Source organism: Vespa crabro, chromosome 2, assembly GCF_910589235.1.
Source record: "Vespa crabro chromosome 2, iyVesCrab1.2, whole genome shotgun sequence".
Classification (NCBI taxonomy): domain Eukaryota; kingdom Metazoa; phylum Arthropoda; class Insecta; order Hymenoptera; family Vespidae; genus Vespa; species Vespa crabro.
The window spans coordinates 10,215,499-10,233,409 of record NC_060956.1 but is presented as its reverse complement, the minus strand read 5'-3'; the positions used below and the strand labels follow the sequence as shown (position 1 = coordinate 10,233,409).

Below are 17,911 nucleotides of genomic sequence, written 5' to 3'. Positions count from 1 at the left end.
ATACATATAAGACACAAACAATGTTATATGCTAACTATATTATAAAGAATTTAAAAGATATCGAAAAACGTAGACACAGTTGGGTAATTATATATCACAAAGAGATAAAAACAATATTTGCGTCATAGAAAATTATCAAAAATCATCGAAGAAAATAAGAGTACACATTGTCCTTACATTTGATTAATTCTTATCATATCGAATCGCGCTGTTATCATCGTGCGTAACTATGAGTATGTAAATGTGCGTCAAAAAGTGATTAATAATGCTAAAGCAAAGAGGGCAAATGTTTCTTTGGATGGTATAAACATTCCAATAATGCACACGAGAACGTATCAAAAGAGTCTTCGATATGTAAGAGAAATGTGATGGACGTATGCGATTGCTGGTATAGCAGTTACGGCAAATGCGAACCTCATAAACACGTCGCCATGATGGTTCAGCAACGCCATAATGCTGCTATGCGACGTCCCATTCTCTGTAGAGTAAACACTCGCTCACGCAAACGAGATACAAAAGGATTAATAATTTGTAATTTTTAAGTCTTTGAAGACGAGTACATACATCAACGATAATCATCTCGATAGTCAATCTTGGTGAGTAAGGATAAAATTTTTCTTCGACAATACTCTCCCAACTCACTGACGAGTGAAAGTTCCGAGTTTTTCGTTTCCTCAGAAATCCCCTTGTCGTGCTGTGTAAATAGGCGCGAGGGAGCAATAGACAGGAAGAGAGATAGAAAGAAAAGGAAAAGAAAGAAACGAAGAGGGAGAGTGAGTGAGTGAGTGAGTGAGTGAGAGAGAGAGAGAGAGAGAGAGAGAGAGAGAGAGAGAAGTAGTGAGGGAGGGAGTAAGAATGATTGGAAGGGCGGGAGGGAGAAAAAAGTGAGAATGCTGCGAAGTGGATAATATTGTATCGACATAAAATTTACTTAGATGATTATCAAATTCGTAAGAATCGTCATCGCGCCATTAAGTAAGCTCTAAAGTCGAACGCGAGAAGAATCGATACGCGGTTGTAGGCGCTTTTAGTTATTTCGCGATGGCGAAAGCGTGGCGTCGAGTCACTCTTAATGGGAGAGAGATTTTGTAAAAACAATGATGCTAAAACGGTAGCATGTGGTACGTAAGTAAATACTTCAAATCTTCTTGTCCCATTATAGTACAAAAGTCGAGTTTCGTGAGCGTGAATTTCTGATGCGTTTTCGTGCGCGCGCGTTCAACTTTTACACTATTTTTTCCTTTCGACAGCGTGATCTTGAAAACATTTCGGAGATCTAACCTAACTTTTCACATTCACTATGAATATTTTTCTTTCGTTTCCGCGATTCTTGGAAAAATCTTCTATTTTCCGATACGATGAATTGTCACGGAAAAATGGCCCTTGGAGTTGACACTTAGTTATATATTTTTATTTGCTAAAGCATACGTTTCGAATTCATTATGAGAAGCTTTTATAACAGCTTTTTTATTGGGAATAAAATGAAAGCAAAAAGTCAGGTGTAATAAATATGGAAAGCATGATATTTACAAAATTTTATTAAGGAATTCTATGCTATCTATGTTTCAATTATTTTCTGTTACAGACCATAGTTCGAAGAGAGAATTAAAAAAATCATTGACAGAACCAATATATAAATATTTTAAACATGGATGATGAAGAAGGTTCATCGAGTTCTGGACCTATGTCTTCACTAAACAGTTTATTTTCTTTCACTAGTCCAGCTGTGAAAAAATTGCTTGGCTGGAAACAAGGAGACGAAGAAGAGAAATGGGCAGAGAAAGCAGTAGATTCTTTGGTAAAGAAATTAAAGAAAAGAAAAGGCGCGATAGAGGAATTGGAACGGGCCTTAAGTTGTCCTGGCACACCAAGCAAGTGTGTAACGATACCAAGAAGCTTGGATGGTAGATTGCAAGTATCTCATCGCAAGGGACTACCGCATGTAATTTATTGTCGAGTATGGAGATGGCCAGATTTGCAATCTCATCATGAATTGAAACCACTTGAATTGTGTCAATATCCATTTTCTGCTAAACAAAAAGAAGTTTGCATTAATCCTTACCATTACAAGAGAGTGGAAAGTCCTGTGCTTCCACCAGTACTCGTCCCAAGGCATTCAGAATATGCCCCTGGACATTCTCTACTACCATTTCAACAATTAGCAGAACCAACCATGCCACATAATGTATCTTATTCATCCAGTGGCTTTAATGCAAGTTCTACCACTGGTGTAAATCCAACTTCTCCTATGTCTTCTGTTGGCTCTGTACCTAGTCCAGGAAGTACTACTTCGCCGAATCCACAAAGTCCTTACGGTACAAATGGATTACCAGAAACACCACCGCCGGCATATTCCCCTCCAGAAGATGGTTCACAACCTGGTCAATCTCCTCCACCAGATCCGGTGGCAATGGACACAGGTGGTCCTGCTGAAGTAGCACCAGTGTGTTATCAAGAACCACTGTATTGGGCCTCTATTGCATACTATGAGTTAAACTGTAGAGTAGGAGAAGTTTTTCATTGTCAATCTCATTCTATTATAGTAGATGGTTTTACGAATCCAAGTAATAATTCTGATCGTTTTTGCTTGGGCCAATTGTCTAACGTAAATCGAAATTCTACTATTGAAAATACTAGAAGACATATTGGAAAAGGAGTACATCTCTATTATGTCGGTGGAGAAGTTTATGCAGAATGCCTTTCAGATTCAGCTATATTCGTTCAATCTAGAAATTGTAATCATCATCATGGTTTCCATCCTAGTACAGTTTGTAAAATTCCTCCAGGTTGCTCGCTCAAAATATTTAATAATCAAGAATTTGCTCAATTATTGTCACAAAGTGTCAATCATGGATTCGAAGCTGTGTATGAATTAACAAAAATGTGTACAATCAGGTATGCTTATATTTTCATTATTTCATATTTTCATTAAGTTTTTAACATTTTTTTTATACAATGTTTTGCAGAATGTCTTTTGTAAAAGGATGGGGTGCAGAATATCATCGGCAAGATGTTACATCTACACCTTGTTGGATAGAAGCACATTTACATGGGCCTTTGCAATGGTTGGATAAGGTGCTAACACAAATGGGTTCACCACATAATGCTATAAGTTCTGTGTCATAGATTGTATACTGGTTGATAATACAAGCAGAAAAAACCATTAGTGGTAATAGATAAGTGAGTTTTAGTGCAGAAACATACAAATCATGTGGATTATACAAGAGATAGTGTTTTCAGGAAAGTGTTTAGAGGTGTAAGTGTCAAAGATGGTCACTTATTGTGACATGTTTAATTTCAGCATAATTAAAAATGTTGAAGAAATATTTTAAAGATAATGAACAATTATAAAAATTAGATAGATGGAGAGTGATTGTTGATATATAAAAGTTTCATAAATAACGTGGTATACGTTTAGAGTTATACCACATTTTGGCTGTTATGTATGGAGAAAATTATAGTAGAAATAGGATATCTTATATACATATGAGGAATATTTTTCAAATCTATTAACAGTCATAATACTTTATTTTATATGGGAAATTGTTCTGAAGATATTCGCTACTAGCGTACTGCAAATGCTTTCCTAGATGATCTTAAGGGACAATATAAAAATGAAGTTCAAGCACAAGTTATCTATCAAGTGATAGAAGAAAGTAATTTCCTAAATCAATATAAATACCTATTCTTTAGAGCTGAATATGTTAACCTGATTTTAAATCATTTCAAATCATGTATAGATATAATTATACATATATAAGTGTAGGGATAGAGATTACAATCAGAAATTCATGTTTGGCTCTAAAATTGGTACGTATCGTACGAAAGTTATACATTAAATATATAATACTCTATTGTCCAATCGTTCGAATTATAATATGCGTGCTTTAAAATTACAACTTATACTTAACAAGGATTAGATTACCCAAACTTATCATTATAATCATAATCCTGAAATAAGAGTAATTAATTTTGTCATTACTGATTACAATGCAATTGATACTTCGATATGAAATGCTGGATGCTGATCTCACGTTGACACTTTAAAGTTAACTGCATCTAATAATCTATTGAAACTTTAAATTTAGTAATCCTTGGAAGGATTACTTTTTGTGCAAGCTTCCCTAACATTTTATGTATGCTATGCTATGTTGGTCGTGTGACCATAACTCAATAATGAATTAAGTAATATTTTTTAAAGTAAGATTTCCCTTTACAAACCAATGAGAGAGTGAGATAAATATATAGAACTGTCATATGGATTCTTCAAACCTTAAATGTTTTAATAATTTTTGGTAAAAATTTGACATACGTGATGCGTATATATAAATTGTAAGTACAAGAAGTATTTTCTGAGATAACCATATAGTTCAATACTATATTAAAATTATCTCTTAAGATAATACAGTATAATTTGTGTAATATTAATAAAATGAAAGAATTATTTTTTTAAACATTCTTTTTCTCTTTCTAAAAAAGGGAATTCTGACTTTAAATAAATAATTTATATATATATATATATATATATATATATATATATATATATAAATATAAGCTCCTTTCACTTTTTATTATATAACGAGCCAGGAATGTCGTATGAATAATAAAATGAAAGTGCAATAGAAATAGTAAATTTTTAAGTTTGGCCATGTTTAAGAAATATTTTGTATCATGTAAAAGTTATACTACAGATGTGTTGAAATAGGTGATTCTTTTTTAGAAATTTTTATGACAAATAATTTTCTTTTATATCGTTTTAATCAAAATGTACATAATTAATGTTAAGTTTCATTTAAGAATAACACACACTTAATGATGTTTGTATTTCGACATAGATTTAGACGCATTTCTGGCTTATGAACTGCTATTACTTTTTATGTATATTCTGTGTACTTTTTGAGTATAAGTTTAGGAAAAGTCGAACACGTTACATGATTTAAAATAAGAATATCGTACGACCGTGAAACAGAAATCACTGCCGCTTGTTAAATAACACTCGTTTGCCGATGTGTCTAGCTGTGATTCTTTGCTACCAAAATTAGCAAACTACGATCGGGAGATCAACAATTAAGAAAATTTGCCAACATAACGAAATAAAAAACGTAAAGAGAGACTGAAATATACAAGATTTTCATAACGACAGTTATACAAGAGATTGTGACAATAATCGGTAATTACAAGAACAACATTTCGCCAACAATACTAGATACAATCTTGTTTGCCTTACATTTTCATGTAATTGCCTGTTAAGCCTCGACGTTAACAGAACATTTTTAAGAATGAATTATATTCACCATCAATATCGATAAAATATTATAAGATTGAACATGCGTTTATGTGTATTGAGCTTATAGCAATCGAAATAAGCACGATGCTTCGTCGCAACATGTATGTACAATTACCGCACCGTACTGTATACTAAGAGCTTTAAATTACGTTCTTGCAACTCTCTCATTTACTTTATTAATTGAAATATATACATTGAATCCTTTTTGTAAGACCCGATTACAAATCATCTGCATTATTCTTATGAAAGTATACTAATAAGCCTTACAATTTGAAAGTATGTAAATCAAAGATGCGTGGAAGAAATTGTCTATTTATTCTGTTAGAATTAGCATAGCTTATATGCTGCCCATATTTGTGCCTTGAGAATGCTTCTTATATTATCGTATATAAACTTATACATTATATAACAGAAAATTATAGCATAGTTTTTCATGAAAACAAAAACTATGCTTTGTTGGAAGCATTTTTTTGCTCTTAACGAACATGGCTAATTTAAAATGAAAATTTCAACTTGACAATATCGATGGCCTCAAAAAAGATATAGATGTATTTATATATAACTGTATATATAGAAGTGTATTAATGCAGAAAGTGATTTGGGAACGGGTTTGTAATTCAATAATGGCAGTCATTGTAAATAAATATAATTATTGGTGTGACGACACGCCTTCGGAATCCATTCCACGTTTAACTTTTAGAGATGATATCAACGATATTTCCTTCCGTTTTTCCTCCATGTTTTCCGGAATACCGAGGCCGCTGATCACTCAATAATGCAACAATTGACATCGGCGGCATATTTACAAAATATAGGTGTCTTATAGATTCAGAAACGCGTTGATTTACGATGTAACGGTATGTTAAAAGACAAAACTCATTTTAGAACTTTAGTATAGAAAGATATGCACTCCGATTCAACATACATATATACATGATTTTTAATGTTAAATTAAAGATATTTGCTCGGCCGACAAAGATACTCTTGTTTGTGACGCTACGTCTGCGTTTCTTTTTTTTTTTTTTTTTTTTTTTTTTGTAATCAGTGTGTTGTGAAGCCTACCGAGTATGAATAAAAGTTAGTACCTACATGTGTATCTACGTGCAATGAAACATTGTAGTTTCATTTATTTTTACAATCACTTCCGACCTTTTTATATCCGTTGTTCCCAATTACGAAATATTCAATATTTATTTTACAATGAAAAAATTGATTACATGTGCAATTATATTTTCTTTGATGATTATCATTTGTATTATTTCAAGTCGGTCGTTTGAATTTTCGCGCGCCTAAAATATTTGTATAAAAAATTTCATCTGATATATTATATTCCTAGTATATATCAATAAACAAGTAAAGGCGCGGAAAAATGTTATTTGTAAATAAAACTAGTAAATGGCATAAGATTAAAGTAATTTTATGTATATACGTTTTTTAAACAATCGTCGAAAATTTTGGCCCTCAATCTGCTTTCTTAAGTTGGCCAACGTAATAGAAGCAGTTCGGAATGGAAAATTCAAACATTGTTTCGCCATCAATTACAGTGTTTTTATTGTGGCATATAGATAAAATAATTAATATTTTCATGCAAATAATTTTTATGGATTTAACAATGTATCGATTCATGAAGCAAAGTATATAATACGATTAGGAATTATTTAATTGTACGGGAGACTTTGTTATACGTGTAATAATACGACGTCGATCCTTCGATTTTTTGATCGGATATTTTACGTGACGTAAAATAATCCGAAATAATCCGGAATAATCTGAATAAATAAATCTTTCTTTACAATTAATTATAGATTATCGATTTTTACTACGAACAAATGTTAAATGCAGTAAACCAGTAAAACGAATTTATAGGTTAAACATACATATCTATTGTTCGTACATATGTACATGTTCTCATGTGTAGAATTTATATTGAAACTTGTGTTGTAAACTTGTCAGCCTGCATTTATATTTATCAATATATATTATATTTCAATGAACTTTTTCGTAAGGTAGAGTATCAATGAATTAAAATTAATAAATAATTACGTTGGTGTAACACGATTTAAAATTTATTTCAGTATTATCCGAGATAAGCCGAAGATACGATTGTAATCGTCTTTGTGCCAGCCATTATTTTCATCCCGGCGGTTCGTCAACGACGCCACCAAGGTGACCTGAGTACGTTACCCGAGTTGTCACCACTTCCTAATAATTTCGCCAACAGTGTCACCCGAACCTCCGCGAAGAGAGGTTCGTAATACTCGACACGGTGGCTTAGTGCAGTCATGGTATTTTCTTTTCTTTATTCTATCTTTATTCTAACTACTTCATTCTACTACATTTTAATATTTCTTTCGGTATTATTTTTGAGTAACGCGAGTATTTTTTTCAAAAAAGTCAGAAAAAGAGAGGGAGAGAGAGAGAGAGAAGGAATTTCATTTAGAACGAACGATCGAGTATCGTTATCTCGAAGATAAATAGATCATTTCGGAGTGATTCGATCTTTTGTTTCTTCCTTCGAAAACGATAGTGACTTCAAAATCGTTCGTGGCTCTTCTCATCGGCTGTCAAAATATCATTGTAAGCTCAACATCATGACAATATCTTATCATGTGAAGGATTTTTAATATATCTTTCTATGTTTAAATTACAATTTTCTTCTCTTATTTTTTTTATTATGTGGAATGTTTCTACGATAGTCTTATTGCGATTGTCTTATCTCACGCGTATCGACATTTGTAAAAATAAGAAATATTGATAATAGTTTCCTGTTCGAAATATTTATTTTCAATTGTTTTTTTAATCATCACGTCGATATGTTGTAATATTTCAAACGTTACTTAGACACAGTTTCGCAGTGATTCCGGTGTTGCGAAATTGATAGAAAATGCGTGTTTCTTTTTAAAAACATAGGACAAAAAAATAGTTTTAGTGATTTTCGTTGTATCTAACAATTTAGCTTTTTCGAAGCATTCGAGCGTGCGTCCGCATATACCTACGGAAAACATGCAAGGTAATGGTAAATCCCACTTACGAAACGATAAATTATGATACGGAACAAAAACTTTTTTAATGACAGACCGTTTTCTCAAATGTTGATCGTATAACAGTGGCTAAAAGCTGCATGTAATATTACTTCAAGGAAATATTTTTATCATTATTATTTGATATATGTTTGTAGATAATATTTTTTATCAATAATTTCAATTAATATTTATCGGGATCTGTTATCAAATATCCAACATAATAACCAAACCGGCGATACTTTTTATCGTTATTTCCTCGAATCATGCCAAGCACTATTTTGTAAATATTGTCGAAGAATTTATCAAGGCATAGAGAGGGGGAAGTATACGTATTCTTTGGATCTAAACTCGATCTTCATTTTTATGAGAGACTCGAAACAGCGTATATGCGGCACACAAAAGAACCATTGTCCTCGAATCGAAAGTATTTCCGGACACATAGAATATATAGTTTTGACGTACATATTCCGTACAAAGCCCGTGTGTAATTTTAACTCCTTCCAGTCATAATAGTTATAGGTATGAGTATACCATTAGTCGAAATTATTTCTGCTAGCATAATAAATGATGTATACTCAATCAATTATTGCTACATCTAATCCATCAAATTAATTTTATTTTAATTATGTTAAGAAATATAATTTTTTCAGGAAATTTCTTTTTAGGAAATTAAAAAAGTGCTTTGCTGATAATATCTCTATTATATGAATGTAAGCAATATTACAATTATAAGAATTATTGTCATGCATAATATTATCAATATATATATTTTTTATATCATTTTTATTTATTTTTGCTTACTCGGATTAAGTTATCTTAAAAATTCTTGAAAATTTATCAGTAAAAAAAACAAGATTATTTTTGGATTATCAAAGGAAACTTGTATTAAGTAGAGAAATTGTTGAATAGAAGTTACAATTATTCTATACAATTCAGTTTAATATTTTAAATCTTTTACATCGTAAATCTCATGTTTTAATCATACTTCTTGTTTAAATAGATTTCGTTATTTTAAAAAATCTTCGAGAATTTCTAAGAAAAAAAGGAAAGAAGAAAGAATATTGTTTTTGGATTATTACGAAATCTTTTCTCAAGTACAGAAATTATTAATGAGAAGTTAAAATATTTAAATTTTCAACGCGTATCTCAAAAGTAACGCTTATAAATTTTGTCATCACTGATAATTATAGATAAAGAAAATCCTTATAAAAGTTATATACAGTGATCATTACTAGAAGAAGACTACTCTCTCGTTCCGTTAGCTTAAAATCCTTAAAAATTTGTCTAAGAGAAGTCTTTTTGGACCGGAAAGAGAAGAGATCCACCGAGCTGTACTCCTTCTCATTGAAGCGGCGCCAACCCTTTCGGAAATAGAGAAAAAGAGAGGTAGAGGGAGAGAGGAGAGAGAGAAAGACAGGGAAAGGAGAAAGAGAGAGAGAGAGAGAGAGAGAGAGAGAGAGAGAGACAGAAGTAAGTTGTCCGATTTTCCACGAGTAGTACCATCGCTATTACCACCTCCACCTGCAGTTTCACCACCTCCACTTCCACCTCCACCTCCGCCTCCAGTATTACTAGTAGCCTCCAACGGGCACCGACGCCTCCGACGCCTCCGACGCCTCCGACGCTCGACAACGGGCCCCGATCAATAACGAGCGTCGTTCTCGGCGACGCCGATGTCGGTGAAGCGTCGCTGCGCGAGGGCAGAGCCGCAAGAGTGAATTTCGCTTGGAATCGACGCGTCGAGTAGGACACACGGAGGAAAGTCACGCGCACACGCACCTACGATCGAGCGTTTGAGGGTGGCTCCTCCGTTTTTTTCTCCGTTAGCTCTCTTTCTTTCTTTATTTCCTTCTTTATTTCATTGTATTGTGGTCAAATTATTCGCGTCGAACGCAATTATATACAAGAAATTTGAGTTAAAACGAGGAATGAACTCGAGGATCAATCATCGTTCATCCGCCTTTTGCAGAACGCGAATTTCCGCTTCAGAGAGGCCCACTCGAGAGAGTCGACGTCGGACCAGAAGCTGGAGATTGACTGGTGTATCTCCTCGATAGGTTTCCCGTACGAACAGGACGAGGAAATGGCTAAGGTAAGTCTCAAATTATTATAATTATTATTTACGATCTTCGTATTTTGTCGTATCATTTTTATAATTTTCTTATAATTTTATAATTTTTCAATAGAAAAGACTGATTTGTAGCATTTATAAGAACTGAAAATTTTGTATGTTTTTTTTTTTTTTTTTAAGTAGAAGAAAATAATACATTTTTATAATGTTTATTAATATTTTATTAGCATTGTATATATAATAATATTGTAATTTTCTATTAATGTTATTTTTTCTCATCTTGATGAAAGTTTTTAAACTCTTTTCCAATGAAATAGTTCGTCCTTGTAAGCTAAAAATTCATACTAATATGGACAGAATTTTTAAGTAGATCTGATATTATTTGTTTTATATAAATCTCTAGTAAAATTATTTTAGATATTTTCAAGGATATTTGTTTTACTTCATACAAAATTGCTTTATTCATATCGGTATTCAATCAGTTAAACTCGATAAATATTTAAATGAAATCGAATGACAGGAACGATTTAATATTTATTTTATTCACATACGATAAATGACTCGTATTTCGAAAAGAATATAGTACTTATATACTATTTTGATCGTGTATAAATAAAAATAAAAATTCTCATAATCGTAAATCATTTTCTCATCAATGAGAATAAAGTTCAAGAACTTCAAACTGTGAATGCACTTGCTTGATAATGACCTGCAGAATTGCATTATTAAAACTCGATCTAACAGAATATTAATTTCGAACTGATTTTTATTCGAATTAAAAATTCGAACGGAAAGTTTTTTTTTTTATTTATTTTTAACGACTTCCACTTGACCGTGGGCGTCATTGATTCGATAGGAGGGTCAGAAACGTTCTTGGGATATGTATTTTATATCGATGTACTTCGATCGACCCATTTTGAGATGACCTAACCGAGTAGAAATTTTCGTTCAAGGGTAACGAACAGTTAAGGATTATATGTAGAGTAGATCGAGAGCAATTAATTATGGAACATTTAGAGATACTATCGGTTATCAGGGTGTGTTTCGTTAGTAGGAGTCAAAAGGATTCGACGATGGACGACACATGCCTATCCTCCATTTTTAAATACCAAATGAACGTAAATAACTCTTAACATGTATTTGTAAATATAGTCTCCTTTCTCTCTCTCTCTCTCTCTCTCTCTCTCTCTCTCTCACTCACTCACTCACTCTCTTCCTCCTTTATCTTTATCTCGGGACACACGTGGAAGTAATAGGTTTCTAATTCACCCGCAACGTGTACCAAGAAGCAGACCTGCTTTCGACGATAAAAACAACGAGTGCTCTATTATTAACGATCATCGAAGTGGTCAACGCTCGAACGCGGGAAAAAGCGTTTGGAGAGTCTTCGAGCGTTTTCCTCTCATGCGATGTATCAGAAACGTTGTTTCGTGTTGAGAAAATGATACTTCAATAGTAGCCTGTTACACACTTTATTAATTAAATGAATTATTTTCTTATTTGTAGAAGTTTTTAGAATATAGCTATTTAATTATGAAAGAACAAATGAATCGAAATAAATGAAAGAATAATCATCATTTTTCTAGAAAACGTTGAATGATTTTAAGATCAATGGTTGCCATTTTTATTATCTTTGAAATGCAAAGTAGAAATAAATTGCTGTTCGAGCGACTGATGATTTCATCTAATACAACATTTTTATCGTGTTTCCATTTTTCCATTAAGATTTAATGGTTTAAAGCGCTTATCTTCGTGCTCCTAAGTCGTGCTTCGCTCGCGTTACAGGCGTGTCGCGTATGTTGTCCATATGTATGTATATATGTATGAATGTATGAATGTACATATGTATATATGAAGAGGATGCACGAGATTGTCCGCGTACATGTTCATGTATAACAACCACGTATCTTTCGTGATCGATAAGCATGTTGTACGTATATTATGTATAGTCAACACGTAGTCGGTCTTCGATGTATGTTAAAAAAGCCGAGGACCGCAAAAATTTTGTTGCTCATGTAACGATCACTTGCAATCTTGTTTTTATACTTTCGTTGTTTATATTTTTCTATTATATAAGTGAATATTATTTATTTTAATATTTGTTAATTTAAATCTTTCTCTATCTTCCGATTGTTTTCTTTTTTCTTTCTTTCTTCTTCCTTTTTCTTTCTTTTTTTTTTATTTTTCTTTAATTGAAATTTTACCATTTTATAATAGTCAATATTAGATATATTTATCTTAATTATTGCAAACAAATCTTCATGTAATTATTCTCAAATCAATTACAATTTATCTCAATGTTGAAACTTGATATTGATAGAAAAAAGAAATGATTTCTTCGATTATCTTATTGATTTTTGTAATTCTTAATACAATCGTTCTTTAATTCTCAGATATTTCCGGTAAATCAATTATTTACATTTTATTGTTATTTATTTTGAAAAAGAGAGAAGAAAAGCCGAGTGTAAATATTTAATGAAAGCGTGTTAGTAATACGTCTCTCTCTTTCTCTCTCTCTCTTTTCTTTCTTTCTTTCTTTCTCTTTCTCTTTCTCTCGCAACAACGACAAGCGTCGGCGTTTGAAGTTTTCAACGTATACGACATGAAATCAATAACGAAGAGTGCACCCTCCATGTTCAACATTTGCGATCGAACATTTCCGGAGAAGTTTTTACGGTCGGTTATAGAAATGTCCCTAGTTTAATTCCTTTCAGGATCGATAAAAAATCCATTATGTGTTTTCATCATATTATCAGATGGGATACGAGCGAAACAGATTCGACCGAGTCTTCGTTAAACTTTCAGTCGATTTTTTTAGCGGCCATAAGTGACAAAGTCATTTCGCAAATGAGAAAGAAAATCTTTAAGGATATTTTTTATTTCTGAAGAGAATGAAAGAAGCAAGAAAGTGAGTTATTAAATTTTGTTTTGAAAGGTGATCTTTTCCAACATAATCGATTTTAACAAACGTTAGTCATCGAGATAAATTGAAAAACAATGAAAAAAGAGTCTTTGAGAGTCATTCGATCGATCGTTTATAGGGAAACTTATATGTAACTTGTATACGTAAGATAGAATAAAAAAATTGAAGAAATAATATAATATAGTAATAACGTCCGAGACGTTAGACTAAAAGAGAAAGATTAAAAGAGACATTTTTACGTAGACTCGAATACGTCTCACGAGTAAAAGAAGCAACCCGCGACGAAACTCAACGAGAAAACATTGCATGTACTTACTCGATAGAGTTACCGATCCGTGTCCATACGATGTTGTTCATGGGTATATACAACGTGTGTGTATATATACAAACATAAGTACGTACGTCGAAGCTATATAGTAAGGAGAGGTCCCTCAAGGTCTTCTCTCAGGATTTTTATACCAGGGAACGGATGTACTACGGGGACCGGGTTTGACATATTGTCGATTGGTAGCCGCGAAACGAAACAAATTCGATCCTAAAATTGATAGGTGTGTCAGATCACAACAGAATCAAAAAAAAAATAAAAATAAAAAAAAAAAAGTAAAATGAGCCGATCTTCACATAATGACTGCGGTTAAACTAACCGTGAACGAGAACATAATTGTGCTCGAATTGGGTTCGTACTTTTGAAAACACTTTTGAAAACACAGTCAAACATGCTGATTCTGGTGGATTTTTCTTTGATAAAGAAAGAGAGATGATAAGAGAAGATGGTTTTTAATACATTGCGAATAAGATATTTTTATTTCTTATATCATTTCAATATTCATATCAATTTAAATGATTTTAATAAACAATTCAAAATATTATGTTTACTCGAAAATAAAAATTTTTTCTCCTGTTATTGGATAACTCTAATCTGTAACTAATAAATATGTAATAATATGCAACATGAGATATTTCTAGTGATCTGGTTACAATGTTTTAAAAATCTTTCAAGAAAGACTCTAAGAAAAGCGAAAGGAAACAAGAATATCGGCTCGAAGTTCAGTCGTACCAATAAAATTCACGAATAGTGACGTGAATGGGGTTGGTCATAGTCGAACGATGAAGCGATAAAATAAATTAAAAAGTTTGTTATTTAAAGAACGGGAGAACCGATACTCGTGAATGACATTTACGATTTCACTCTGGAGAGTTCAGGCGACAAGTACTTTTTAAAGAGTAGCGATCTTACATTTTTCGTCGTGACATAAGCTGAAGAAGATCGTAAGACGTATTTTTTTTCTTTTTATTTTAATAAGATTATCCAGGAAGAAACTCGAGTGATTTTCATAATGAGGCTTAAAATCGCATGGCTTATTAAACTCCAGGCGTTACGCTCGCCTTCGTGAAATAACATTTAGGCCATGCTATCGCGTTAATATGATTTCATTATGATCGCCGTTGCACTGTGTCGCCGTCGTAATTATATTAAAATAACTGCCTTGTTCCACGACGAATAACGGGGATGGAGGGAGGGAGAGAGAGAGAGAGAGAGAGAGAGAGAGAGAGAGAGAGAGAGAGAGAGAGAGATTTAATTTGAATTCTTCTTTTATATGGTGAAGAGTGACAGTATCTTGTTCTGTGATTTTTTCCGTTAAACTAAATCGAAGGAATATGAACATAACATTCCTCGTTATTAAGCCAAATTGAGAAGCACTGTTAATTGATTAAAATCGATTGGAACGATAGCGATGGAGTAACGATAATTTAAATGTATAACATATAATAAAAGTGTATATTATCATTACGAGATAACAGTGGATTGTTAGCGCCTTAGAGAATGTTATCGGATTTTAGATAAAAGAAAAGAAAAGATGGTTAATAGATAATAATTCGTATAACGTTAATCAAGTCAAATATTGTCGAACGTTTTATCGAATAAAACAATTCTTCTAAATATTTTGAAGAATAAAATATATTATAATAGCACCCTAGAATCTGTAAATAAGATAAAAACTGAATATATAATATTATAGAAAAAATGCAACATAATGTGATAGATTCGTTTCAAGAATTTGTTTTATTATATTGTTAAAAATTGATATCCTGTAATTTTTCCAAACCATATACATTTAAGGGTTCAAATCATCTATTTATATTCACGTTACTAACTATAACTTTAGAAATAATCAAGAGTTAAATTTAAATCAAATATCCATACTTCCATACTATTATGACTTTTTATTTACCGTCGTAGTTTGATATTGATATTTAGTTTATTGTCGTGATCACGCTCGGTGCGATGCTACCATCTTCTTGGAAGATAAGAAATATATACATTATTTTACAGAGAAAAGAGAATATAGTTGCAACAACTATAGGATACGTGTTTTTAGTATGTGACTTTACACGTCGAGCGTGCGTTGTATCGGCTTATCGTTTTGTGGTATAGTAACGATCGACGACAAAGACAGTAGATTTAAAGTTTCGATGTTCTCACAACAATATTGTCGAACTAACGGGTTTTTCTTATTCACTTGTCAGTTTGTCGATCGTTTCGTGTTCTTAAAACGCACGTGATTTAAATATCATAATACCAAAATTGTAAGAAAGAATGAAAAATAAGGAAGAAAAAGAATAAAAAAAAGTATGTTACGCACTCGGTTTATTATAAATTAACGACATTAATTGTGCATTAGTTTGTAGGTAATTGAATCGCTCTTGTTCGCATTATGTCTAGAGCCGCTGTTCCTATTTAGTGATCGATTATATTCTCTAAGCGCACTGTACGAGCTCGTCCGCATTCAATCATGCTACCCAACTAGCTGACCAATTAGGAGAATTCGAATAATCAGGATGAGAGGAATTAGTTTGGGTAATATGTGGATTATTATTAGGTCGCAATCTGTTTCTCGGGAGACTCGAAATTCAACAGAAGTATTTACTCGCTTCAACATTTTTTCGAGCAAAATTATAATGTTGCAATGGATGATGATTATTGGATAGAGAATTGTATTTTAGCAAATAAAAATAACAAGATTCTTTATTATTTTATAGCAAAAGATTCTTTATTATTTTATTCAAATTCGATTTTTTATATTTTACATTTTGTGATTTATTCTTTGTTAATAATATTAATTGTTAATAATATTAATAACGATAAAAAAGATTGTTTTGAAATAAAAATAATGACAACAAAAAATTTTCATTCCTTTTTTATTACAAAATTATTACATTTTATAGTTTATTATATACATGACAAAGAACAGTATTTCGAAATTGAAATAACAAAAAGAAACTCATTTTTTTTTTTTTTAATTAAAATTTGATTTCTTACATTTTAAAGCATTTTATGCATATGTATTATCATAAGTACGTAACATATGAAATAATAAAATTTTCTATTCGATGTATCATGATATATCATTTTACCATATTTTGACATTGGCGGTTGCTTTCATCGCTCACCTCGAGAATATCTCTGAGCCCTGACACGATCGATAATGGACAATGCACCTTGTCGTCCTTGCGGAAACATATTACGATTCACATTCTGCCTCACATACTAGAATAGGAGAGATATATCGTACGGCGAAAATCGATGTATTTCTATACATGCACTTTGACGAAGAGTATATATTATAAAATTGATCCTTTCTTTTATAACAATTATTTCGACAATCAGAAAAATCGTTTCGAAGAAGTAAATGCTATCGTTTGAAGATTAAAGAGAGGAAGAGAGATGTTTTCATGGCCGTAGCCTATCTCAAAGGCAAACAGAAAGAGAGAGAGAGAGAGAGAGAGAGAGAGAGAGAGAGAGAGAGAGAGAGAGAGAGAGAGAGAGAAAGAGAGAGAGAACTTTCCTCATGCGAACGATGACGCTTAGCGTAGCGGAGTCTCGGTTTTGTAGTGTGTTCTACATGACATACATCCATCCATTCTATCCATCCATCCATCCATCCATCCATCCATCCATCTGTACATACATACATATATACATACATACATACATCATACATACACATACATACACACATACATGCACACATACATACATAATACATACAACATATGCGTCGACTCGCATACGGATTCACGGGCCGGTGAATGCAGAAACGGCGCGTTTCAGGAGAATAGTAATAACGTTGGTGCCGTCGAGGAGAGTAGTGTTAGGATGGACTGGAGATGAAAAAAGATAGAGAATACGCGCGTATGCGAATCTCGTTATTCTTGCTTGGTATTGTTACTTACCAACGTTCCGTGTGCGTAGATACGTGTTTTATGTGTTATGTACAGGAAAGTATAGTAAAGTATTGTAGTGGACGGGTGGACATAGTGGTGGCATAGGTGGAGAAGCCAGAGATCACCGAGCGAATCCGTTTCATTATCGTGCGAGCTTTGCTCGCGATTGCTCTCTTATCGATTCGTCTCTCTATCTTTTTCTTTCTCTCTCTCTCTTTCTCTCTCTCTCTCTCTCTCTCTCTCTCTCTATTTCTTTCTCTTTCTTTCTCTCTTTCTCAATATCTCATTCTCATTAAAAGTTCCAAATTTGAAGACGATACTGAAGAAGGAAGGTTTTATAAAAGAAGGCTAAATAAGACAATAAGTGCAAATATTCTTCG

General features: G+C 32.5%; 2 protein-coding genes across 9 annotated transcripts in view; both read left to right on the top strand.

The window, feature by feature from the left end:
* Positions 1–457: 457 nt before the first annotated feature.
* LOC124421561 (protein mothers against dpp) lies at positions 458–5,980 on the top strand. 3 transcript variants are annotated; one of them, XM_046956877.1, is made up of 3 exons: positions 458–596; positions 1,586–2,895; positions 2,967–5,980. In XM_046956877.1, the coding sequence occupies exons 2-3, from the start codon at positions 1,649–1,651 to the stop codon at positions 3,124–3,126; spliced, it is 1,407 nt and encodes a 468-aa protein (XP_046812833.1). In that variant the 5' UTR covers positions 458–596; positions 1,586–1,648; the 3' UTR covers positions 3,127–5,980. The 3 variants fall into 3 exon arrangements, with proteins under 3 accessions (XP_046812833.1, XP_046812832.1, XP_046812834.1); XM_046956876.1 differs by lacking the exon at positions 458–596 and adding an exon at positions 901–1,121; XM_046956878.1 differs by lacking the exon at positions 458–596 and adding an exon at positions 901–1,125.
* A 1,175-nt stretch (positions 5,981–7,155) lies between these two features.
* The window catches only part of LOC124421559 (serine-rich adhesin for platelets-like), a 41,306-nt gene continuing 30,550 nt past the window's right edge, over positions 7,156–17,911 (top strand). For 3 of the 6 annotated variants that reach the window (XM_046956871.1, XM_046956872.1, XM_046956865.1), the window contains exons 1-2: positions 9,000–9,020; positions 10,280–10,402. In XM_046956871.1, the coding sequence (XP_046812827.1) occupies positions 9,015–9,020; positions 10,280–10,402 (129 nt within the window). In that variant the 5' untranslated portion in view covers positions 9,000–9,014. Of the gene's footprint in view, positions 7,294–7,362; positions 7,573–7,709; positions 7,865–8,999; positions 9,021–9,899; positions 10,133–10,279; positions 10,403–17,911 lie in introns of those variants that run through there. The other 3 variants (XM_046956866.1, XM_046956870.1, XM_046956869.1) reach the window with 3 other exon arrangements.

What these genes read in the sequence shown, in the direction of transcription:
- LOC124421561 (XM_046956877.1), top strand. Translation starts at nt 1,649, where the DNA reads ATGGATGATGAAGAAGGTTCATCGAGTTCTGGACCTATGTCTTCACTA. An exon ending in ACAAAAATGTGTACAATCAG is followed by an intron (nt 2,896 to 2,966) that starts GTATGCTTATAT and finishes AATGTTTTGCAG; the next exon opens with AATGTCTTTTGTAAAAGGAT.